The sequence below is a fragment of the Aotus nancymaae genome, unplaced genomic scaffold (genome assembly GCF_030222135.1).
Source record: "Aotus nancymaae isolate 86718 unplaced genomic scaffold, 86718_ANA_hifiasm-v0.15.2.pri h1tg000011l, whole genome shotgun sequence".
Classification (NCBI taxonomy): domain Eukaryota; kingdom Metazoa; phylum Chordata; class Mammalia; order Primates; family Aotidae; genus Aotus; species Aotus nancymaae.
In genome coordinates, this window is record NW_026988422.1 from 22,092,965 (window position 1) to 22,118,628 (window position 25,664).

A 25,664-nucleotide genomic window follows, 5' to 3' on the forward strand; every position below is an offset into this window, starting at 1 on the left:
TTTACTGACTGATCAATAAGTACTGGAAAATAGATGGATGAGTTCATACAGACTAGGATTTGGATCTGGACTGTACACTTATGAGCTGAGGGACTTTGGGCAAACTACTGAAACTTTAAGTCTGGTTCTTATAAAGTTGTTCTAAGGATGAATAAGAGTAAATATGGGCAGTGTTTGTCACAGAGCAGGTGCTTATTATGTTAGTTCATTATTGTAATTTTTAATTTTCACCATTTCAATGCGCTTTTGAAATCTTCTTTTTTTCTGCAAACTTTCAAAAATGTATGGCTGGCCTGGCTCAGTGGCTCCTGCCTGTAGTCCCAGCTACTCAGGAGGGAGGATCACTTGAGCCCAGAAGTTTGAGACCAACCTGGACAACACAGTGAGACCCCCATCTCAAAAACAAGGGTGGTTAGGAGGTATTAAATGCTTTTTTATACAGTGTTAATGCTTTCTTAGTCATAGAATTCAAGAATCGAAGTACACTGAGAGAACGGAAGTTTTTGGAGAGAATGTAGACGGCTATCAGATTTAGTTTCAATATAATTATTTCTTTGTAGAAAGAGATCTAGATATATTTTATTTTTTAAATTTTTCTGTTAGCCGGGAGGTATTCTCTTCTGATGTAGAAAAATACTTTAACTGCAACTTTTGATTTCTTTAATAACCGTAAGATTATTCAGTTATTTCTTTTTGAGTATATTTGGTAAGCTATATATGTATTTTTTCCACATATTTTTAAAAATTTTTATTACTCCACTGTGACATTCCCAACATACATATTTTTGAAGAATTTATGTTTCATTTAAATTTTCAAATATATTGGTATACAGCTATTGCTAATCTCTGTTTTTTACGTCTCTGGTTTGTTATATCCTCTTTTTCTTTCATAGTAGTATTTATTATTTAATGTCACTTGAAGTTTTCCCGATTTTCTAGTCTTTTCAAAGAACCAATCTTTGCCTTTGATTCTTCCCATTACTTTTGTTTTCTGTTTCCTTGATTTCTGTTCACATCTCTATTATCTATTTTCTTCTGGTTCCCCTGACTTTATTTTATAGTCCTTTTTCAAAATTAATAACTTTGACCTTAAAACCATTACTTCTCAAATTATTTTTTTCTTTTCTAACTTAAGAACATAAGGCAGCTGGCTGCAGTGGCTCACGCCTGTAATCCCAGCACTCTGGGAGACTGAGGCAGGCGAATCACTTGAGGCCAGGAGTTTGAGACCAGCCTTGCCAACATGGTGAAACCCTATCTCTACTAAAAATACAAAAATTAGCTGTGAGTGGTGATGTGCATCTGTAATCCCAGATACTCAAGAGGCTGAGGCACAAGAATCACTTGAACCCCAGAGGCGGAGGTTGCAGTGAGCAGAGATCCCACCACTGCACTATACTGCGCTGCACTCCAGCCTGGGCAATAGAGCGAGGATCTGTCACACACACACACACACAAAGAACATAAGGCTATAAATTTCCCTCAAAGCACTACTTTTATTGTAATCCGCAGTTTTCATGTGTATACTCACACACACACACACATTTGTTTTGTAGAGATGGGGGTCTTGCTATGTTGCCCAGGCTGGTCTTGAACTCTTGCCCTCAAGCAGTCCACCTGCCTTTACCTGCCAAAGTGCTGGGATTACAGATGTGAGCCACTATTCCTGGCCTAATATATAATATTCTTATCATGTTAGATATTTTTAGATTTCTGGTATATTTTTTCACTCACAAATTATTTAGAAGAATGGTTTTTAATTCCCAAATATTTAGAAACTTTTTTGTATTTATACGATCTTTATTCTTAATTGTAGTTAGAGTACATGGTTATATAATACTCATTCTTGAAATTTTTAAAGAATGATTCATGATCTAAAACTGGAACTATCGTGTAAATTATTTGCACTCAAGAGAATGTGTACTCTAATTCTGGATGCAGAATTTTATATGTCTGTTAAGTCAAAGTTGTTTTTAAAATATTCTGTAATTTTCCTATAATTCAATCAATTTTAACTTTGTATATTTTGAGGCCATTTTATTAGGTGTGTATGTGTTTAAAATTGATTTACTTTCCTGGTGAATTAAACCTTCTATTAGTGTATTATGACCATCCATATTACAAATAATGATTTTTATTCTTAGTTCTTAGTCTGTTTTCTTATATGAATATGGCAACATTAGCTCTCTTTTGATTAGTATTTGCTTCATATAACCTTTTTTTTTTTTTTAAATTCCTTTTAACCTTTCTAGGTTCCTATCTTCAGGCATGTCTTATAAACAAAGTATAGCTTGTTTATTTTTCAGGCTTATCTTTTTTTTTTCTACAAATTTACCAATTTATTGTGATTGTTGATGTATTTCTGCTCATTATGATTATTGATATACTTGTACTCTATTTTCCTACTGTTTTAGTTTGTTTCTAGTCACTTTTTGTTTTCTCAGTAGTTTGTTCACAGTTGTGCTCTATTCTAACTAATCCTTATCTGCTATTTTGGGGATCTAAATTTGTTCTTGGTTGTTTCTTCTGAGTCCTGTTCACATTTCTTTGCTCTCTTGTATTTTTCATACTTTTTGTGAGTTCATACAGTATTTATTATAATCAAGGATCCCTGCAGGACTTACTTGTGGGAAGCCATCCCTTAGAAAGGTTTTGCTCCTGCCTTTGCTGAGTACCAAACTACTCCGCATCCAAGGACCACAGTAGCCTTTCTTTGAGAGTTTTGTTTCAGAACAAGAGTCTGAGGCTCAGCTCCTCATCCTGTTGTTGTTTCAAGGATCTATATCCCCTTAAACTTTTTTGCTATGGGACTCCATTCCTGTAACGACCTTACTCCTTCCTAATGCCTATGGATCCAGGCTAGCTCCCTGCCACTCTTACTGTGTGCTTCTCCGATTGTTCCTGCTATGACCCAAGGTCATTATTTCTCTAGTCTCAGGTAACATGAATTTCTTCACTGGTTCCAGGCTCCTAAAGCCAAGCTCTGACTGCCTCGTACCTTCTGCAGGTGGTTAGAGGCCATTAACTCTCATTTGTTTCTTTGCTTTTGGTGGTGGTTATGGGTTTCCCTGGAGATTTCTTATGCTGATTGAGACCAGCAGTGCCTCAAAGAATGTGTTTGTTTGGAGCTGGGGAGGGTGGACCAGGGTTGCTTAAATTCCTAGGGACTCAGTACTGGAAACTGAAGTCTTAGGGATTCTTTCTTAATGATTTAGGATAGCATTTCCCATAGTACATTTCATGGATGCTTACTTTTCAAGATGCTAATAAGTATTATATGAAAAAAGGGTTTAACGGTCAAATAAAATTGGGGACTTTCACTTATATAGTTGTCTTTGCTTCAGGTCCTCTCAGGGCCTTTAATGTATAAGTTGAGTCTGCCTTATACATTTGTTTTACATTTCACATTTTTTTGGATTTTGAAATCTTTGCATATACATAATGAGGTTTCTTGTGGATGAGACCCAAATCTAAATGTAGAATTCATAGATACCCATATACATAGACTAAAGATAATTTTATACAATGTATTTAATACTTTTATGCATGAAATAAAATTTGTGTATACTGAGCCATCAGAAAGCAAAGGTGTCACTGTCTCAGCCACCCATTTAGACAGTCTGTGGTTGTCTGGCAGAAAAGATATATTGAAGCTGAACGGGGCAAGGAGGGGCTTTTTTCCTTGAGAGATGCTGAATAAACTTTGTGTTGTACACCTGCATTTTGACTGTGCCCTGTCACGAAAAGTCAGGTACGGGATGTCCCACTTGTGGTGTCATGTCAGTGCTCAGAAAGTTTCAGATTTTGGAGCATTTTGGATTTCAAAATAAGGTTGGTTGCTATGCTCCTGCTAAAAGTAGAAGAAGCAGAAACATCTTGGGAGAAATATAGTCTCTTGTAATTCAGACTATTCACAAGATTGCCGACTCTTCTACTCTCTGCAGAGACAAGGATAGTTGTCCAGTGCTAAACTAGCCTATACTTTTCCACCTTTCATTGTTGGCTTGAGAATGCTGCTCAGGAGACTGGATCCTGAAGGATAACTTGGTAGCATTTCTGGATTTTCCTAGATGAATTCTGTGTGGTTGAGGTAAGGCTGCTGATCTAGTCACTTAGCCAATGATAACGTTTTAGTTTTCTTTTTTCTTCCAGATGTTTTCCGCAAAGTGGAAATGCCTTCTCAGTACTGCTTGGCCTTGCTAGAACTAAATGGAATCGGCTTCAGTACTGCAGAATGTGAAAGTCAGAAACACATACTGCAAGCCAAGCTGGATGCAATTGAGACCCAGGCCTATCAACTAGCTGGCCACAGTTTTTCTTTCACCAGTTCGGATGACATCGCTGAGGTTGTATCATGGGGATAGGAATATAGATAAATAATTTTTAAAGTTAAAATGATTGTGTGTGAGTGTGTGTGTGTGTGTGTGTGTGTGTGTATTTACCTGAACACCTAAGGTCAGTAAAATGAAACAGCCAGTTAACCAGTTTGCTTTGGGGATATTCTAACATCTAATTTGTAAATTATATCTGTATTTAATTTACAAATAAAGGAAGGTAATAAAGAGGACTTCTGGAATGTAAACTCCTTAAGAAGGAGATTTGTCTGGAGCATAGGAGGCACTCACTAAATATTTGTTGAGGAAATGATTGGTAGTGGTGGTTGCATGACAGCATAGCTGTTTCTCCATGAAGTTAGTCATTTTGTGAGCCCTCATTCCTCCTTGATTGTCCTAACATCTTTCTATAGAATAGGAAATTGGATATTTTTCTGAGATGTAAATGAAAAAGGGATTTTTATGACTGTTTCCTTTTTTAAACTTAATTAAGATTTTTGCTTCCTTACATAAATGTTGACAAATTTTACCTTTGTTTTATTTTCATATGTTGGTATTCTATTCTCTCCTCTCAACCACACTACGTCCCTAACAAAGGGTGATTGGGTTGTTTTAGAGGGGTTACAGACACAAGGTGGATGCTTACGTTTGATAGCATTGAAGTTCTTGTGTCTTCTAGTTGTGATTCCGTAACATAGCATATTGGTAAAAGTCATAGACTTTAGAGCCAGTCTTCTTGGGTTTGAATCTTACCTCCTCCATTTATTAACTAGTTCCATAGTCTTGGGCCAATATATAAACTCTTTATGTGTCAATTTTCAGTAAATTGGGGGTTGTCATAAAAATTCCTCATAGGGTTGTAGTGAGGCATAAATAATAAGTGACCATTATGTAGTAAGTGGTCAATAAATGTTAAATATCCTTATAAAAGTGTCCTTTTTAAAGCCACAGTTACGTTTTATGGTTTGTTTTTTTTTCACGCAACTATAAACTTTAAATACAAATGTTTTATGTTTTTTAACTTTTAGGTTTAGGGGTACATGTGAAGGTTTGTCATATACGTAAACTCGTGTCATGGGGGTTTGTTGTACAGATTATTTCATCACCCAGGTATTAAGCCCAGCATCCGGTAGTTATTTTTTCTGCTCCTCTCTCTTCTTTCATCCTCTACCCTTGAGTAGACCCCAGTGTCTATTGTTTCCTTCTTTATGTTCATGAATTCTCATCATTTTAGCTCCCACTTATAAGTGAGAACATGCAGTATTTGGTTTTCTTTTTATTCGTTAACGTATTTTAAAGAAAATGAGGAACTTGGTTTCTCTTATTCATGTGTTGAATTTAGTGGTACCTTTTTTTTTTTTTCTTTTTGGTATCTTCTTTCAAATTCTTTAGCTCAGAAGTCCCCAAGCCAATACCTAGCTGACTGCACATAAAATTACATAGGGAATTTACAGAAAATACAGAATCTCTGTTTCAGCACAAGTAGGTTTGGGGCAAAGGCAGGAATTATTGCCATTGTGATTCAGATGGGCCTGAAAGCATGTAAAGTACAGGCCTCAAGCAAATTCTGGACTAAGAGTAAAGGGCCTTTAATATTATTGGCTTCTTCTTAGGCCACGTCAAAGTGGTGGCTTATGCCTGTAATCCCAGCACTTTGGGAGGCCAAGGCAGGTGGATTGCTTGAGCTTAGGAGTTTGAGAACACCCTGGCCAACCTGGCGAAACCCTGTCTCTATCAAAGATATAAAAATTAGCCGGGCATGGTGGTGTACTCCTGTGGCCCCAGCTACTCGGGAGGCTGAGGTGGGAGAATCACTTGAGCCCAGGAGTTCAAGGCTACAGTGAGCCGTGATCACACCACTACACTCTGGCCTGGGTGACAGTGAGATCCTGTCTCAAAAAAAAAAAAAAAGGCCTTGTGTTAGTATTAATCTGATAGTGCCTAGAGTATGGATAAACTGCCTGACATATGCTTTTTCATTGTCATCATTTGTTAAATATGGTAATTCCAAATTATCCAGAGAAACATTCTTTCAGTCCATCTTGAACTGTAGAGTTTTTTTCTAAAATGATAGTCTTTGCAAGTTTCATTCTTGACTAAAGAGGCATTAATTTCTTGCAGGTTTTATTTTTGAAATTGAAGTTGCCCCCAAATGGAGAGATGAAAAACCAAGGCAGCAAGAAAACTTTGGGTTCGACGAGAAGAGGGAATGACAATGGACGCAAGCTAAGGCTGGGAAGACAGTTCAGCACTAGTAAGGTGCTCTTTGGGGCAGTCACAGAGCCGGGCAGAACCAGAACTATTTTTAGCATTTTGGTGTCTAGAAAGAATGCTGATGAAATCAAGATCTGAGTCCACCGTTTGAATTTACCCAGATATAGATTAACGTATTGGTTTGTGGTTTGATAGCCCACAAATTCTGTGGAGATTTTCTGCGTGGAAAATTCAAATCATAATCTTAGTTAGCAGTTGTGTCCCTTCTTCCTATCATTAAAATGGTATAAAGGTTTATAAATCCAGCCTTAAAGACATTATTTAATTATTGCCATCCATTATTCTTGGACATCTAATATTACTTAATTCATACAGTTACATGAACATAGAGAAAGGTATGTAAGAATTTTTAAAAAGAAAGGAACTCAGTCAGAACAAATATATTACTTTCAGTTTAAGGGCAAAATAGTAAGTTTTTCATGAATTATTTTTTATTTTTTTATTTTTTGAGACAGAGTCTCACCCTATTGCCCAGGCTGGAGTGCAGTGGCACCATGCTCGCTAGAACCTTCACCTGCTGAGTTCAAGCGATTTCTCATGCCTCAGCCTCCCAAGTAGCTGGGACTACAGGAGTATACCACCATGCGTGGCTAATTTTTGTATTTTCAGTAGAGACAGGGTTTCACCATGTCATCCAGGCTGGTCTTGAGCTACTGGCCTGAAGGGATCCTCCCGCGTCGGCCTCTCAAGGTGCTGGGATTACAGGCATAAGCCACCACACCAGGCCTTGACTTAAGAATTTAATCTGGTCCACCCTTGGGCCCCAGTTTCCAGTGGGCGCCCGCCGTGCCCCGCTTCGTGGCCGCCCAGCGTAGACGGGGGCGGTGCCACCCCTCCCTTCCTCCCACCCACGGCCTGGTGTGCAGCTCCCATCTCCCTCCCCTTCGGATGTGGCTGGAGCTGGAGGCGCGCAGGGCCAGAGACCTGCAGACCCGCTACCTGGAGCATCTCAGAGGCAGTGAATAATATCTCTTCAAGTCTGCAATAAAAAATGGCCTCCAATAAAACTACATTGCAAAAAATGGGAAAGAAACAGATTGGAAAGAGTAAAAAAGTTGAAGAGGCAGAGCCTAAGGAATTTGTGGTGGAAGAAGTACTAGATCGACGTGTAGTGAATGGGAAAGTGGAATATTTCCTGAAGTGGAAGGGATTTGCAGATGCTGACAATACTTGGGAACCCGAAGAAAATTTAGATCGTCCAGAGTTGATTGAAGTGTTTCTTAATTCTCAAAAAGCTGGCAAAGAAAAAGATGGTACAAAAAGAAAATTATCTGACAGTGAATCTGATGACAGCAAATCAAAGAAGAAAAGAGACGCTGCTGACAAACCAAGAGGATTTGCCAGAGGTCTTGATCCTGAAAGAATAATTGGTGCCACAGACAGCAGTGGAGAATTGATGTTTCTCATGAAATGGAAAGATGAGGCAGACTTCGTGCTGGCAAAAGAGGCAAATATAAAGGGTCCTCAAATTGTAATTGGTTTTTATGAAGAGAGACTAACTTGACATTCTTGTCCAGAAGATGAAGCTCAGTAATTGTTCACATTGTTTTTCATATATACATACATATATATATATATATATATGTGTGTGTGTGTGTGTGTGTAAATTTGGGTCTTGGTTTTTGATTTACTAGTGTGAGAAAATACATCCTAATGAAAATCAAGTTTGATATGTTCATTTTGAAAATAGCGTTGGAAGAGTTGTTGGGGTTTTTTTTTTTTTTGCATCCCTAGCACTGGTTACTTTGAACAAATAAATAAAAGCTTTCTGTAGTTGCTTCATTGATCAGAAAAGAACATTTGTTACTATGGTATATTATTTCCTCTGCATTAAAGAACAGCTTTTCTAAATATTGGGGGAAATGTCCATAGTCATTACTCAATCAAAACTTGTGTTCTCATAAGCCTAAAGACCATTCTAGGTTTTTTATATGTTTTGTGTGTGTGTATGTACACATAAAATGCATGTGTAATTTTTTTTTGTTTTTAAACATTCACCAAAACAAAAAATCACAGGTAAACTTATGTTTCTGAGATGCCATTATTCCGAGCAAAATAAAAGATAATCACTTCAGGTTAAATGGAAAAATTTCCCAAAGCCCTACATTTCAAATATGTGAAGAAATAAGTGATTCTAATTAATAGGACAATTTAAATTGGATAGTTTTAAAGCATCTATATCTATAAATGCAGTTTTTTGTTTGCAAAATTCCTAAAAGGAAAAATTTTATCACTGCCATCATAGGAGGTTTTCCCATCCAGATGAGGAAACTAGACATATGCTAGTGTGTTTTAATTAGCTAAACTAAGTTAAATGAACATTAAAAAATCTTCTAGCAGGCCATTCCTTAACAAAATGTTGAAATCCTATTGCTACATTGACTAAAAGGTCATGATTTATGGAATATCTAACACTTGGCTCATAGAAACCTAATCAGCTGGTTAGAGATGTTGGCAGTTTAGGATCTGCTGCCATAAAATGGGTGAACAACCTTTTGTAATCTAACCTACTGACCTGTATGTTTTTTCTTTACCCCAACTCATTCCTTACATGTAGGGTCAGTCTTTCAGTTATTTGCTTTACAGGTTTAGCAAAAGCCAAGAAAAACAACTCTGTAGTAATCAGAATGTATCGGTGTTTACTTTATTGTAAATAATGGTGAACAGCGGTTAATAAATAGTTTTATATTCCTTAAAAAAAAGAATTTAATCTGCTAATTTCAAAGTAAAATTGTTAATCGTAATCCATTGGAAACTGCATTAGTGGGAGGGAAGAGAGAAAGGGCTTAATTTTACATTGTTACTGAAGTTTTAGTGGAAAAATAGGGTAGAAAATATGGCATAGAGCTGTTCAAGTTGCCTTTGTGTAGAATTTCAGTCCTTATACCATTATGTATGACTTGTCTGCTCCTAGGATGTTTCCTTAGCTCCAGGCTGTAGTACAATTTTTTATTTATTCTCACTGGCCCTTTTACTCATAAGTTTCTGTTCCTTAATAGTTCACTGAAAGTCTATAGTACAAAAAATTCAAAGTTTTAAAAATAGATGTCTCCTGATTACCTTGTATGGAAATCATATAAGTTTCTGGGCAAGAAGAAAAACAACTGGGATACTACAGTCATGTGAGGAGTGGAGGAGGAAAATGCATAAAGAAAACAGATGAAGTAAAATAAAGTTTTGGTGGGGTGTGGGTGGGCAGTTGCTTTGTTAAACTGACAATCATTTTTTTGAAAAAGGTAATTTTAAATTGATCATGCTCAGCATTACCACATTGGTATTTTATAAACTGTAGTTACAGTTTTATCAATATGGTGGTTAAAACCCAAGAAATAGTTTTGAGTTATAGATATTACTCTCAGATTTAATTTTGAGACTATTATTTACATAAAAGAGATTCTAGCTTGCTATGGAATTTGGACAAGAATTCAATCTTACCTTATTATATTTTTTTGGCAGGATGTTTTAAATAAATTAAAGGCATTACATCCTTTACCAGGCTTGATATTGGAATGGAGAAGAATCACTAATGCTATTACCAAAGTGATCTTTCCCCTTCAGCGGGAAAAGCGTCTTAATCCTTTTCTTGGAATGGAAAGAATCTATCCTGTGTCACAGTCGCACACTGCTACAGGTGATGAGAAATCTTAAGTATAAACAGCATCCAATTTTGAAGGAAAAACATTTTCATATGCGATATTTCTTATGATGGCCAAGAATTCAAGTGTTGATCATGGGGTTCAAGTGAAGTTTTAAAACTATAAACTACATGCTTTATTCAAAGCATACGTAGATAATACCTTGGTACAGAGATCAGTATTGGTTTCTGCTTTTATTTTTTTTTAATTAATTAATTTATTTTGAGACAGAGTTTCATTCTTGTTGCCCAGGCTGGAGTGCAGTGGCATAATCTTGGCTCACTGCAATCTCTGCCTCCTGGGTTCAAGTGATTCTCCTGCCTCAGCCCCGAGTAGCTGGAATTACAGGTGTACACCACCATGCCTGGCTAATTTCCGTATTTTTAGTAGAGACAAGATTTTGCCACTGGTCAGGCTGGTCTTGAACTGCTGACCTCAGGTGAGCCACCTGCCTTGGCCTCCCAAAGCACTGGGATTACAGTGAGCCACTGTGCCTGGCCTGTTTCCTGCTTTTAAGTACTTGTATAGAGTAACTGGGATGTCTGAGATAGTGCTTTTAATGTGAGTATACATAGGAATTAAATATTCGAGTCAGTGGTCTTACCTAGTTTCAGTCCCATCCCTTTTTTGAGCCTCTTAAGATTTTTCTGAGTTGAATCTGAGTAAGCCTCTGGGGCATCTGTATAAGTATCTTATTTCACCCAAGTAGAAAAGAAAGCTGTAGTGCTCTTTGGATATCTCATGGTCCTCCTGAAATAAGTAAGAGTGTAATCTTATGAGGAAAAATGTATTCTTTCTCTAGGCAGTATAAAACTCTTAAGTATTTGCCAAATGTGATGTGTAGTGGAAGAAAGGGTGGCTTTAACTCATTCATAGAGGAGGCTCTATTGGTGCCTGGTTAGATTGGTGGTATAGAATGTGGGCTTTGACATCAGAAATCAGTGTTTGAATCCTGGTTCTATGAATCTTTATGACAAGATACTTAACCTTTCAATGCCTAAGTTTTTTCATGTATAATACAAGGCACAGTGGCTCATGCCTGTAATCCCAGCACTTTGGGAGGCTAAGACCGGAGGGTCACTTGAGCCCAGGAGTTTGACACTAGCCTGGGCAAGGGGGAGAAACCATGTCTCTACAAAAAGTCAAAAAATTAGCTATGTGTGATATCTTGTGCCTGTAGTCCCAGCTACTTGGGAGGCTGAGGTAGGAGGATCGCTTGAGCCTGGGAGGTCAAGGCTGCAGTGAGCTGTGATTGCACCATTGCAGTTCAGCCTGGGCAACAGAGTGAGACCCTGTCTCAGTCAATCAATAAACAAATAAACAAGGCAATAACAGTCTTACTTCACCTGGTAATTCTGAGGATTAAATAGGTTCATAGATGTAGAATATTTAGAACAGTGCATGGCTCCTAGAAAGCACTCACTGTCAGTTGCTGTTACCTAGCATGGAGGCTCCATAAGGCACTGCTTTTGTCTGCTTGCTTTATCTCTTGTTTTAAACTAATTCTTCTTTCTTCCGATTTAGCTAATCTCTTGTCCCATCCTACTGATATCTTGCCCTGTTGGTATTTAAATTTCACTTTGAAACATATGATGATATAAACTTACATGAAATAAAATCTTTGGTGATGAAAAGACAATATCTACCTAGTTTTCAAAGGTGTTGCACATTTATTTGTTCTTTACAAAGCAGAAAGTAAAACCAGTAATAAGAATTCTATTCTTATTACTGATTTTAGAAATATATTTTAATAAATTTTATAACATTTTAGAAATACAAACTTAAGCAAAGCAAAGCCTTTATCAATGTACTTCATATCTATTAAGCTATAATTCATGCTTTGTAATTTATTTTTACCATTTTTTTTTTGGTCTGCCAGTGTTGCCTCATTAATTTAACTAATAGGCCAGGGCAGTGTGCTGAATACGAAGTGTTATAGAAAAGAAGGCAATGTGTTGATGTAAAAAGAGCCTTGGATGCCTTCCTCTGTTACTTGTTAGCTTTGTAACATTGAACAGGCCATTTAATGACAACAATTATATAAAAGATTATCATTAACTGAACACATTTTGTGCTAAAAGCTAAATGACAAAGACATAATATCAGGGGATCATTCAGAAAAACCATGTCCAAATCACTTAAAATGTCTGATTTATCAGAAGATGATGGAGTTATACATAGCTAGTAGTCAGCCTGTTACAATGAAGAGTGTGTCATAAAATAGAGTTTTAGTGTTGCTGATAGTGTTATAAAAATCACACTAACAAAATTACTCAAACTTTTTTGGAGTGGTACTTACATGTTTAGAGAAATTCAAACAAGTAAACAAACTGTGAAATATTTTGGGAAATAAAGGCTTTACAATCTTTTTTTTTTTTTTGAGACATCTCTCTCTGTTGCCCAGGCTAGAGTACAGTGGTGTGATCTTGGCTCACTGCAATGTCCACCTCCCAGGTTCAAGTGATTCTCCTGCCTCAGCCTCCCAAGTAACTGGGGATTAGCTTTCTATTCACTGGAAAATTTACTATTAACCACCTGATTCAAGTCTCCACTTGATTCAGTACTTCTAGTCAGTACTACTGTTGATTCTCTTGATGAATTATAATGATAATGAAGAAAGATGATGATGTCTGAAAGTGATGAGCTTTTAAGAGGTTTCAGTGGTTGTTTCTCCTAAGATCCATTTGATTAGCCTTTACTCATTAATATGACTGCTAACATGTTACAGTGCTGAAATCTGATACTCAAGGAATAGTTCAGTTTATCAGATTACTTCTCACTGTGGGATTGTTTTCTATGCAAAACATAATATTGTAGCCAACTTATATATTCATTTATTTTGGGATGGTCTTGTACTTATTTTATCATTGTTAGACACATGAACATGATGAAAAGTATTTTACTTAAAATATAAATTTATTTTAGTTCAGCATTGATAGAGTCTGTATTTTTAAGATAATCCAGAAATGTGAATACTGTTAAATAACCAGATTTCTTTTTCTAATTTTATGTCTTTATTCTGTTTTATTTCAGGACGAATAACCTTTACAGAACCAAATATTCAGAATGTGCCAAGAGATTTTGAAATCAAAATGCCAACACTAGTAGGAGAAAGCCCACCTTCTCAAGCTGTAGGCAAAGGCCTACTTCCCATGGGCAGGTAGGCACTGTTTCTCTGGATCTGTATTAATAAACTTATGTAAGTATGAATGGCTCAAAATAGCTTATTAGACAAATAAATGAAATTAGTTTAATTTTATGTTTCAGACATACCCATTTCTGTCCTAGGCCATTTTGAATCCTGAGTCCATGTGTAAAGAAGCTACTTCATGTTTAATTGAATGTTTGCTAAAAGAGTTCTGGTATCTTTGTTAAGCTTTAAAGTGATTCTCAGGTTTGTTTCGTTTTGTTTTGTTTTGAGATGGAATCTTGCTCTGTTGCCAGGCTGGAGAGCAGTGGTGCCTCGGCTCACTGCAACCTCCACCTCCTGGGCTCAAGCAATTCTCCCACCTCAGCCTCCTGAGTAGCTGGGACTATAGCTATGTGCCACCACGCCTGGCTAATTTTTGTAGAGACAAGGGTCTCACTTTGTTGCCCTGACTAGTCCTGAACTCCTAGGCTCAAGCAATCTGCTTGCCTCGGCTTCCCAAAGTGCTGGCATTATAGGTGTGAGCTACCACACCCAACTCTCAGATAAGGTTTTTATTCCGTTTCTTAGCTGGAAATACTGATGTGGCTGAAAATTAGACCTTTTTCATATATTTGAGACTGCTTTATGTTTAGCTGATGATGTAGTTTGTACCACAGAGTTAAAAATAAGAAGGGTTGGAGCCTGAACCCTGGATGCCAGGCACAGATGGAGGAGAGAGCTGCAGACAGAGGAATGCCGTTTTCAGTTAGCATGCGACATGCCTTTGTGCCTTTCCCAGGTAAGGTGGCTGACAGCTTTGAAGCTTCTCATTGCTGTGAGAATGTTTTTCAAAGCCTGAAATTTGAGTGAGACTTAAAGCATCATTCGTCCCTCCATCTTTCTGTCTACAGTGAAGCCCACCTTTCTCTTTGCCCGGCCAGGTTTATACCAGTCATCTTCTCCATGATCTGCTCTGTGGGAAACCTTTGTGGTGTGTGCTCAGCAGCAGCAGTCTGCTGAAACCATGTTTTCTAACGTCAGCGTAAACTTCTTTGCAAAGTCCAGTTGATTTTGTCAGTCTTCATCCTCTTTAACTTCTTTACAGCATTTGTCACTGTTAATCAACTCTTTCCTTCTTCAATTTCCCTTCTCTCTTGACCTCTAAAAGGACAATTTTTTTTGTCTCTCCTTCTAACTTGTTTGCTTTTATGTCTGTTCTCCCCCTTTCTGCACTGCTGCTTCCTATTGCATGGGGTGGCCCCTAAGGCTATTCTCATTCTGCCTGACCTCAACTCAGTACTCTGGACATAAACCTTTTGTTGTTAAGACATTTGGAAGTGGTGATGTAACTTGCAGATCATCCCGACTGTTAGTATATATATTTGTTCTTTTATCTGTCATCAGCTGGCAGGTCCAGGTGAGTGCAGTTAACCATCTGAATTTATTTAAATTCCATCAGAAACTTATATTCCAAGGGTGAATTCTGACCTGTGATGACATGTCTTGCTGGGCAATTTTTAGTGTTGCTTATGTCTGAACTATCAGCATACAAAATTCTATCACAGTTATCCAAGAGAGTCCCCAGAAGGTCTGTGTGGTGTATAGTAATTTCTTTCTTTCTTTCTTTTTTGAGATGGAGTCTCACTCTGTCACCCAGGCTGGAGTGCAATGGAGTTTTCTTAAAATGCATGAATCAGTATTTTTGTTTTGTTTGTCTGCAGCTTCCTCACCCCTCTCAGCCTTCATAGAAATTGTGGAGTAGGAAGATGCGGTTGACATACTGAAGAGTACCTCAGAGCCGCCTTGCTCTGGATTAGACTTTGGCCTAAGGATGTTATGGCTGGTTTTAATTTTTATCCAGAACACTCCAATTTTCTCCATATTAGCAATAAGCCTGTCTTGCTTTCCTATTATTCATGTGTTCACTGGAGTAACACTTTTAATTTCCTTCCAGAACTTTTCCATTGCATTCACAACTTGGCTAACTGTATGACACAAGAGGCCTAGCTTTCAACCTATCTCAGCTTTTGGTTTAGTACAAGAGAGATGTGACTTTCTCATTCACTTGAACACTTAGAGGCCATTGGAATTGTAGGGTGATTAATTGGCCTAATTTTAATATTGTATCTCAGGGAATAGGGAGGTCTGAGAGAGAGAGAGGGGAGAAAGGAGGTCTGAGAGAGAGAGAGGGGAACAGCCAGTTAGTGGAGTAGTTAGAACGTACACAACATTGATCGATGAAGTTCACTCTTACATGAGTGTGGTTCATGGATTGTAATAATAGTAACATCAAAGATCACCATAACAGGTAATAATGATAGGGTTTGAAGTAATACAAACATTACTATTAATAAAATGTGTTACAGTGAACACATGCTGTTGGAAAAATGGTGCTGATAGACTTGCCCCACTCAGAGTTGCCAAAAACCTTTAATTTCTTTAAAAGAAACTGCAATATCTGTGAGGCACAATAAAGTGAAGTGCAATAAAGCAAGGTATGCTTGATTTTATAAAACTTATATTTTGACAAAGTAGATCACATGCCCACGTTGTTTCAAACATACTTTAAAGTATTTCATGCAAGGCATGGTGGCTCACACCTGTAATCCCAGCACTTTGGGAGGCTGAAGCAGGAAGGTTGCTTGAGTCCAGGACTTCATAACCAGCCTGGGCAACATAGGGAGACCCCATCTTTACAGAAAGTTAAAAAATTAGCTAGGCATAATGGTGTGCATCTGTAGTCCCAGCTACTGAGGAGTCTGAGGTCTGAATATCATATCACTTGAGCCCAGGAGGTTGGGGCTGCACTGAGCCATGATCGTGCCACTGCACTCCAGCCTAGGCGAAAGAGCAAGACACTGCCAGGCGCGGTGGCTCACGCCTGTAATCCCAGCACTTTGGGAGGCCGAGGCAGGTGGATCACTTGGTCAAGAGATCGAGACCATACTAGTCAATATGATGAAACCCCGTCTCTACTAAAAATTAAAAAAAATTAGCTGGGCATGGTGGCACGTGCCTGTAATCCCAGCTACTTAGGAGGCTGAGGCAGGAAAATTGCCTGAACCCAGGAGGCTGAGGTTGCGGTGAGCCAAGATCGCGCCATTGCACTCCAGCCTGGGTAACAAGAGCGAAACTCCATCTCAACAAAAAAAAAAAAAAAAAAAAAAAAAAAAAAAAGCAAGACACTATCTTAAGAAAAAGAAAATTTCAGTACCAAATTGAGTACCAGAAACTCATTTTTTGTCTTTTTCTATTTTTTAGAAACTCATTTAAAAAAAATAGCATCTGTATTAACAAAGCTGGTTCATCTTTTCTCCAAAGCGTTAATTTGACTTTGAAGCAGAAATATCCATTACAAAACAATGTCTGTACAAGTTAAGTAAATTTACCAACTCTTATGTTACTCATTATGACACGTTGCGTATCCCTGGTCTCGAATCCTTGAGACTAAAAGTATTTGAGATTTTGGAATATTTGCATATACATAATGCAATATTTTGGGGATGGGATCCAAGTCATAATATGAAATTTATGTTTCATGTACACCTTATAGACATAGCCTAAAGGTAATTTTATACAATATTTTAAATTTTATGCATGAAACAAAGTTATAACTTTGACTTGTTACAAGAGGTCAGTTGTGGAACTTTCCACTTGTAGCATCGTCAGTGCTCAGAAAGTTTTAGATTTTGGAACATTTTGGATTTTGAATTTTCAGATTAAGGATGCCATACCTATATTATGTCAAATTCAAAAGACTATTACTTAAATAAAAAAGCAACTCTAAATTTATCAGCATCAGAGCATTTTAAAAAGTTTTTAATATTTGCAGTTTATATAATATGTTGATTATAATTAAATATACTGCATATTGATTTATACTTGAAAAATACATAAAGTTATTATTATTATTATTGGAAGAGATAGGGGGTCCCGCTGTGTTGCCGAGGCTTGTCTGGAACTCCTGAGCTCAAATGATCCCCCAACCTTGGCCTCCCCAATTACTGGAATTACAGGTGTGAGCTACTGCACCTAGCCCATTACTGATTTGTTTTATAAAAAGTTTTCATTTCCAAATAAATTCTCATACTTGTCTAGCTAGGTTACAAAAACATTCTTCCCTTTCTTGGAGCCTCAAATACATGCTGTGTGATATCAGTCAAAAAACATAAATCACATTGTTCTTTTTGTCTTTGATTACAAAATAGGTGGCAAATGTTCTTCTGTTTCAGGAAAATATTGGAGTACAGTAAATCTTTGTAAGACTCTTTCATGAATCAAACAATGAGCTTTGACAGAGTATTCAAGATTGTTACATTCATTGTTTTCTATTTTCAGCAGCTCCTTAAGCTGGTGATGACTCAGCATTTGTACATTTACATAAAATAATTTTAACTGTGTTATAACCCTTTTGATGGTCTGATTTAGAAAACTGAGTGTAAATCTTTTCTATACATATAGTGGAATGAAGAAATAGGGAAACATCAGACTCCTGTTTAAAACTATAAAAAAAACAAGTTTTTAATGACAAAGCTAGACTATTGACTATATGATGAAAGCTATTTTTTTCATATCTACTTGAAATTCTTTGATAAATGTAAAAGAATCCAAAATATCTGTGTCACTAGTTTGATTTTGTAAGCTAAGAATGGTATTTTCTTTATAAATTTAGAAGTCCACTGAGACAAAACCTATTCAGAATATTAATTAAGCAGTTTCTCTGTTACGGGACAATTCTTCCAAAGCCAAAAAAGAAATACTTGAAATTTGATTAATCTCTGATACTGTTAGACAGGTTACCTATAGTCGATAGGTAATTGTTTGGTAGTTTATTAGTCCATTGTCATGCTGCTAATAAAGACCTGCATGAGACTGAGTAATTTGCAAAGGAAGGAGGTTTGATGGACTCACAGTTCCACGTGGCTGGGGAGGCCTCACAATCATGGTGGAAGATGAAGGAAGAGCTAGGGACATCTTACATGGTGGCAGGCAAGAGCTTGTGCAGGGGAACTCCCATTTATAAAACCATCAGATCTCGTGAGACTTACTCGCTACCATGAGAACAGTATAGGGGGACACCCCCATAATTCAGTTATCTTCACCTGGCCCTGCCCTTGACGTGAGTTTTATTACAATTCAAGGTGAGATTTGGGTGGGGACATAGCCAAACCATATCAGGTAGGTTATTTGAAGATCTTTTGCTTTTTGTAAAATGTGATTGATTCTTGTTATTCATGGTAGTGCATTATACAAAGCCACAATGAACACTAAATTAACAAATACTGAAGTAAAGTTTTCTTTTGTCAGACAGTTTACTTTCACATCAGCTTGGTCCTTCTGAGGACTTTGAAGCTTTGCTAACAAATGTTTTGAGTAGCCTGCACTCTAGGGCTAGATTATTCCTGTTCATAAGGTGTGGCCTTTTTGGAGTCTACTTGGTGCTGAAGCTGTTTAATAAGATCTCTTCTCAGTCTTGTTAGAGCTTGATCATTTCTCAGCATTCAAGAATGTGTTGTTGGGCTGGCACGGTGGCTCACGCCTGTAATCCCAGCACTTTGGGAGGCCAAGGTGGGCAGATCATGAGGTCAGGAGTTCGAGACCATCCTGGCCAACATGGTGAAACCCTGTCTCTACTAAAAATCAAAAATTAGCTGGGCATGGTTGTGCACAGCTGTAGTCCCAGCTACTCGGGAGGCTGAGGCAGGAGAAGCGCTTAAACCTGGGAGGCAGAGGCTGCAGTGAGTCGATATCGTACCACTGCACTCCAGCCTGGCAACAGAGCAAGACTCCATCTCAAAAAAAAAAAAAAAAAAAAAAAGAATTCGTTGTTGAATTAGTTGTTCAGCTAAAAGCTATGCAGTGTTTGTTCTTCCTTTAGTAATAGTTATTTCTTCAGTGTGTGTTCTTTGCCTGGTGCCCTGCACTTTCTCCCTGCACAACTTAATATTTGGTCAAAATCCAACAGGATTCCTGTGCTTATTTCTGGTGCTGCTTTTATGCACACCATTTTTCTCTCCAAATTCCAGCTGCCTCAAAGGCCCAAACTCTAGACTCTGTTTTCTTCGTTCAGAGAGAGATACAGTGCTGTGTTTCAGCTCCCCTTCCCTGCTACAGATTCTGGAAAGTGCCTCCATTCAGATCCCTGAGACCTTGTGTGGCACACTTCATTTCCTTCCCTTTTCAGTGATTATAGTTCTGCACTTGTTGCCTAACATCTGAGAATTGTTTTTTTTCATATAATTTGTCCAATTTCATAGTTGTGGGAGGAAGTCCACCAAAGTTGTAGTCATTTACAGGTTGAATATCCCTTATGTGAAATGCTTGGGACCGGAAGTGTTTTAGATTTAGATTTTTTTTTTTTTTGGATTTTAGAATATTTACTCTGTCTTTACCAATTGAACATCTCTAACCCAAAAATCCAAAATCTGAAATGCCCCAGTGAGCATGACATTTGAGCATCTTGTTGGTGCTCAAAAGTTTTGGATTTTGGAGCATGTTGGATTTTGGAATTTTGGATTAAGGGATGCTCAACCTGTATTTTAAATTAGTATTCATCTCTATTTTTGAATAGGTTATTAATTTACATGTTGAGAAGTCAACATGATATAAAAGATGGGTATTGGGGAGCTTTGCTTCCTTCCCTATCATCTGCACTATCCTTCCCAACTCTTAGAGGTTAGTATGAGTTTTTTATATATTTTGACAGTATTTCTTTATGCAGATATAGGCAAATATGGATATATAATTTTTTATTTCCGTATTTTTACACAGAATTAGCATTCTGTATACACTATTGTGTACCTTGCTTTTTTCATGTAATGTTTCTATACTAAAGACTTGTGCTTATCAATAAGGACATTTAAATTAAAAAGCTTAAACTGTGTGCAGATAGTGTGTGCAGCAATCTGTGGGCTTGTTTGCTGAGTCATGGAGTAAAAACCTGTTTAATTTCTATAGATATTGTTAAATTGTCAACTAATGGGGAGGAGGTTACCATTTTACTTCTCAGTAACAACATATGAGTGTTTTTCTTCTCAATCTTGTCAGAGTGTTGCCCAACTTCTGTAATTTTTGCAATATAGCTGAAGAAAAATTGTTTCTTGCTATAGACTTTTCATTTCTCTTATGAAGTTGAGCATTCTTTAATATGTTTAAGGTTCTTTTGTTTTTAGTATGTCTGAACTTCTTATTTATAGTTCATCTTATTCTCCACAAGTAAAAACTCTTCTTATGAAATGGCAATGAGTTCTTTGTGATATCAGTTGCAAATATTTTTTCTAATTTTTCTTTGACCCTGCATTTATTTATTTATTTAGAGACAGCATCTTGCTCTGTCGCCCTGGCTGGAGTGCAGTGGTGTGATCTCGGCTCACTGCAACTTCTGCCTCCCTGGTTCAAGCAATTTTGCCTCAGCCTCCCAAGTAGCTGGGACTACAGGCATGTACCACCATGCCTGGCTAATTTTTTAAAAAATATTTTAGTAGAGATGGGGTTTCACTGTGTTGGCTAGGATGGTCTCGATCTCCTGACCTCATGATCCGCCTGCCTCAGCCTCCCAAAGCACTGGGATTACAGGCGTGAGCCACCACGCCTGGCTTATTTTTTTAAGTTTGTTTTTGTTTTGTCATGCATATCTAATCTACCCATTTCTAATCTATAGGTAAATTATTTTAATCCTTTTAATAATTTGCTCAGCTGTTGACTTGATTTTTTTTCATTTAATGACTTTGTTATTGTCAAAGCAGGGCACACATTTCTCTCTAGCCCACTTAACATTTGCACACATTGGACACCAGTTTTTTCATTAATTCATTCAACAACCATTTGTTAAAGGCTGATTATATACCAACAACTGTGCAAGATTTTCTGTAGAAAGAAAAGGAAAATTAAGCTTCCTATTCATAAGGACTCAGAGCAAAATAAGAGGGGCATGAAAGAACCATTTTGGATTATGTGCTGGGTGCTCTAGGAACACTGAGGAAAAGCACTCCCTAGTGGGCTCATGTCAGGGGTGGCTTCACCGATATTATACATACTTGAAAGCTACATGGAAAAAAATGACCTAAGATACAGAGCTGAATTACATCATATTAAGAGGAAGGTTTTAACTTTGACATATGATTTCAAAGTTCTAAGTTAGACCTAAATTTCTGTCATCCTGCTCAATTATAAGATATAGAAGTTGGGTTGTGTGATGGAGAACTTTGTACTAGCTTTTCTGAAATCACTTCTACTTCAGGTGGTTTAATACTGGCTGCTGACTACTCTCAGCTTGAACTGAGGATCTTGGCTCATTTATCCCACGATCGTCGTCTCATTCAAGTGTTAAACACTGGAGCTGATGTTTTCAGGAGCATTGCAGCAGAATGGAAGATGATTGAGCCAGAGTCTGTTGGGGATGATCTGAGGCGGCAGGCAAAGCAGGTGATTTTAGTGAACATGCTTAATATAAAAGAGAAGAATTTAGGGACTCAAAAAATTTAAAAATGGTCTCAATTATTTGCAACTGAGAAACCATTTCTCCATCTTTGGATCTTTCAAAGCACATTTCATCTGAGCTTATCTCATGGTATTTGTTATACTTTCTTTTGTGGAGGTAGTAGAAATAACCAGAAATACTGAGATCTGAGGCTGCTTCATGTCAGGAAAACCATATGCATTTAAAGCCATTATATGGCTAGCCACAGTGCCTGGTACTCAGTAGATGTCATGGTGGTGGTGATGGTCAGCGTGTGTGTATTCATGCACATCTGCATTGCGCATATGTATATTTAAGAAACCTCCTTCTAGTCTTCAAGTGTTCTGAGGTAAAGTTCCATATTTTCATTTTTATATTTTCTCCTAGCATCAAGGCATAGCGCTTTGTAAAGAAGGTGGTCTTCAAATGTTTATTGAAAAAATATTGCTGAGCTGTAGATTATAGTGAGTACCTGATAGCTTTTTAGCTCTTGAAGTTATTGGTTAGTTAATCCACTTATGAAACTTCATGCTGCCTTTGTAACTTTGAAATAGATCCATATTAGTTTCTACTCTGGATAACTATTAGGCAAAGAGTAAGTCAAAAGCCACATTTATACCATTCGTTGGCCTGGATTAACATTGATACTTTCTTACCACATAACCTGTGGGAAATCTGATACCATTTGCAAGACAGTAAGATTGCTGGTCGAGGTGAATGCACACCACTGTACTCTGAGATCCTGCTGTTTTTCTTTCACATTTACACTTTTAGTTCCTCACAGCTGTATTTTTTTTTTTTTTTTTTGAGAGGTGGGGTCTCAATTTGTTGCCCAGGCTGGTCTTGAACTCCTGGCTTCAAGTGATCCTCTCACCTTGGCCTCCCAAATTGTTGGGATTGCAGGCGTGAGCTACTGCACCCAGCCTCACAGCTATACTTCTTGACTGGCTCGTCGAGCATGGGACATTTCCTCTCACCATCACCTGGTTAGCACCAACACTTGTTTCTTCCACTATTTAAAAAGCCAGCTCTGTCCTCTCTGTCTGTTTAATCCCCAGAGGGGTCCTGCATTTAGCAAGAATCAAACTCTTGGTAAAATAGATAACATTCCCATATTTAATTCTCATAATCCATGAGATAGCTATTATTATTACTATCACCATTTTATAGAGGAGGAAACTGAAGCACAGAAAGTAATTTGCTTAAGGTCATGCAGCTATAAGTGGTAGAGCCAGAATAAATTCAGAATGCCAGAACTTGGGCACTCTGACTTCCTATCCAACACACACATCCTCTGGAGACAGCTGCTTCTATTTAATAGACCCTTACATGATTTAATAGTGTTTATGCTATACCAGTTTTTTGTTTGTATCACCACGTATCAAACCACCTAATCCCTGAGGCTTGCTGAGATCTCAGACAGCACTAAGTAACATGAATTAAAAAAACAACAGGAGTCACAAGAAAACAAAATGTGGTGAAAAAAAAGGAAAGGAAAAAACCCTCTCTCAATATATTAAAAAACTTAGGGGTGAGGGTGGGGTGGACTTTAGCTAGTTTATCATGTTGAAAGTTTTTTGGAATTGTGATAATTATTTTAAGCAAATTATCTTTTTAGATTTTATTTAATGATATTTATGCAGAGCTTGCTTTATGTGAGTTTTGTAAACAGTTATAAGTAATAACTCATTTAAACCTAAGCATCCCATGATGTAGGTATTACTACCTTCATTTTTTAGATGAAGAAATTAAGATACAAAGAGGTTAGGTGACTTGTGCATGATCATTCATTTTGTGAATGGTAGAGCTGGGCTTTGAGCCCCGGCAGTCCTTATAATTAAATCAGACTTTCTTTAATGCCCTATTTATAGATAATTTCCCTTCATTGCTTCCGAAATTTTTTTAAGAGTTTTTATTTGTATTTAAGTGAAATGAATTCTGCAGTTGTGGCATTTTAGGTGGCTGTGAGGTGAGGAGGATATTTTTTTCCAATTAAGTCTTCCCCGTCATAAAGTCATGAAGCCTACTCTTTCTATTTTTAAAGTCTTGTTCAAGGGCAAGGAGAGGGACATTTGTAATGCTTCTTTTCCCTGACTCCTAGGCACTTGAAGTGGAAGTTAATGAAGTACTGTGAGGAGTAAAAAGTTGCTATAAAGACTGCTGGATAAAGGAGAAATAGTCAAAAATAAATTTTCCCTTAGATCACACACACCTATTCATTCATACTCCCTCCTGCCCTCCTCTCTCTCTCAAAAAGTAATGCTGAAAGGCAGAAAAGATGTTTGCTGGATATCAGCCTCTGTGGATCTAACTCAGCAAAAGCAATCTAGTCATTTTTGACTCACTGTGAAATTAAAAGGTTGCCAAAATTTCAATCCTAATGAACTCTTTTATTTGCATTTTGTGTACTTACAAGCTTTATTTGTTGGATGACTCCTTTTCAGATTTGTTATGGAATCATTTATGGAATGGGAGCTAAGTCTTTGGGAGAGCAGATGGGCATTAAAGAAAATGATGCTGCTTGCTATATTGACTCCTTCAAATCCAGATACACAGGTAATTTATCTTCTAGATAGTATTCTTTTCAACCATCTTACCATATTATATTTTTAAAAATTTGTGTTATGGAATTTTCTATTGAAATATCTATTAGAAGTTTTCATCAGGCATTGTTGAGGGTAAATAATATTAACCTTGTTATGATCACTTACTAAGTTGTAATAATCTTATTTTATATTTTTCATTAGAGACAGAATAGTAAAATGTAGTTGATGTATATCTACTGTGTCATTGTGAACATCCCATAACATCTGGGAGTTGATTTGTGCTTTGGTTTAGATAGCTGTAGTTTGAAACAGTAAACTTGAGTATATATACAAGGAATTCTGACAATTGCTAATTAAATATTTGAGGAAGTCTGAGAACAATTGCTGTCATACAGCAGTTTGAGTATTGTCTTAAATGATCTTTTTTGCCTGTTGTCGTGGTATAATTTATATATAATAATAAGATTCACCCTGAAAAAGGTATATAGTTCTGTGAATTGTTTTTTCTTTGAAAGACAATTTTAAGGATGAGAAGTTCTGTGAATTTTGACAAATGAATATGTTCATAAAATTACACCACAACCAAGATATAGAACCATTACTCTATCCTCCCAAAACATTCTTTTATACTCTTTTTTTAATCAACCATATCCCTTACCCCCATTGGTACTGAAGCAAACAATGTAATATCGCAAGGAAAAAAAAGCATATAGATTTAAAAGGAAAAATAAACCTTTTGTTCACATGTGATATGACCTTGTACATAGAAAATCACATGGCTTCTACAAAAACAATTAGTAGAACAAATAACTAAATTTAGCAAGGTTCAGTCTGTAAAAATAGACTGTATTTCTATATACTAGCAACAAATAATTAGCAAATGAAACATCAAAAACCATGAAATACTTGGCATAGATTTAGCAGATTGTGTGCAAGACTTATTTATTGAAAACTCCAAAGCAATCCTGAGAGTTGACAAATACTCACATAAATGTGGGGTATACCATGTTAATTTATTGAAAAGCGCAACACTGTTATGATGACAGTTCTCTGTAAATTGTTTTGTGGATTCCGTGTGATTCCAATAAAAATTCATGAGGCTTTTGTATAGAATTTGACAAGCTGATTTTAAATTTATATGGCAATTCAAAGAGCCTGAAATAATGAAGATCATGTTTTGGGAAAAGTACAATGTTAAAGACTTACACTCCCTGATTTCAAAACTTATAAAACCACAATAATCAAGATAGGTATAAGGTTAGACAAAGAGAACAATGGAACATAGTA

At 37.0% G+C, this 25,664-nt stretch overlaps 2 protein-coding genes across 12 annotated transcripts in view; both read left to right on the plus strand.

Moving 5' to 3' along the window:
* POLQ (DNA polymerase theta) overlaps window positions 1-25,664 on the plus strand; it is a 113,800-nt gene that overhangs the window by 63,859 nt on the left and 24,277 nt on the right. For all 11 annotated transcript variants that reach the window (XR_010342014.1, XR_010342012.1, XR_010342008.1 and 8 more), the window contains 7 exons: window positions 4,153-4,346; window positions 6,456-6,593; window positions 10,065-10,239; window positions 13,277-13,403; window positions 14,051-14,172; window positions 21,613-21,797; window positions 24,276-24,387. Coding sequence is in view for 2 of the 11 variants with exons in the window: in XM_064374686.1 (XP_064230756.1) it covers window positions 4,153-4,346; window positions 6,456-6,593; window positions 10,065-10,239; window positions 13,277-13,403; window positions 14,051-14,172; window positions 21,613-21,797; window positions 24,276-24,387 (1,053 nt within the window). In the remaining 9 variants the exon portion in view is untranslated. The remainder of the gene's footprint in view (window positions 1-4,152; window positions 4,347-6,455; window positions 6,594-10,064; window positions 10,240-13,276; window positions 13,404-14,050; window positions 14,173-21,612; window positions 21,798-24,275; window positions 24,388-25,664) is intronic.
* LOC105707741 (chromobox protein homolog 3-like) lies at window positions 7,577-9,152 on the plus strand. Its single transcript, XM_064374447.1, has one exon. It carries the CDS (start codon window positions 7,600-7,602, stop codon window positions 8,110-8,112), a length of 513 nt encoding a protein of 170 aa, XP_064230517.1. The 5' UTR covers window positions 7,577-7,599; the 3' UTR covers window positions 8,113-9,152.

Excerpts from the sequence above, each read along its gene's own strand:
- LOC105707741 (XM_064374447.1), top strand. The coding sequence starts at position 7,600 with ATGGCCTCCAATAAAACTACATTGCAAAAAATGGGAAAGAAACAGATT.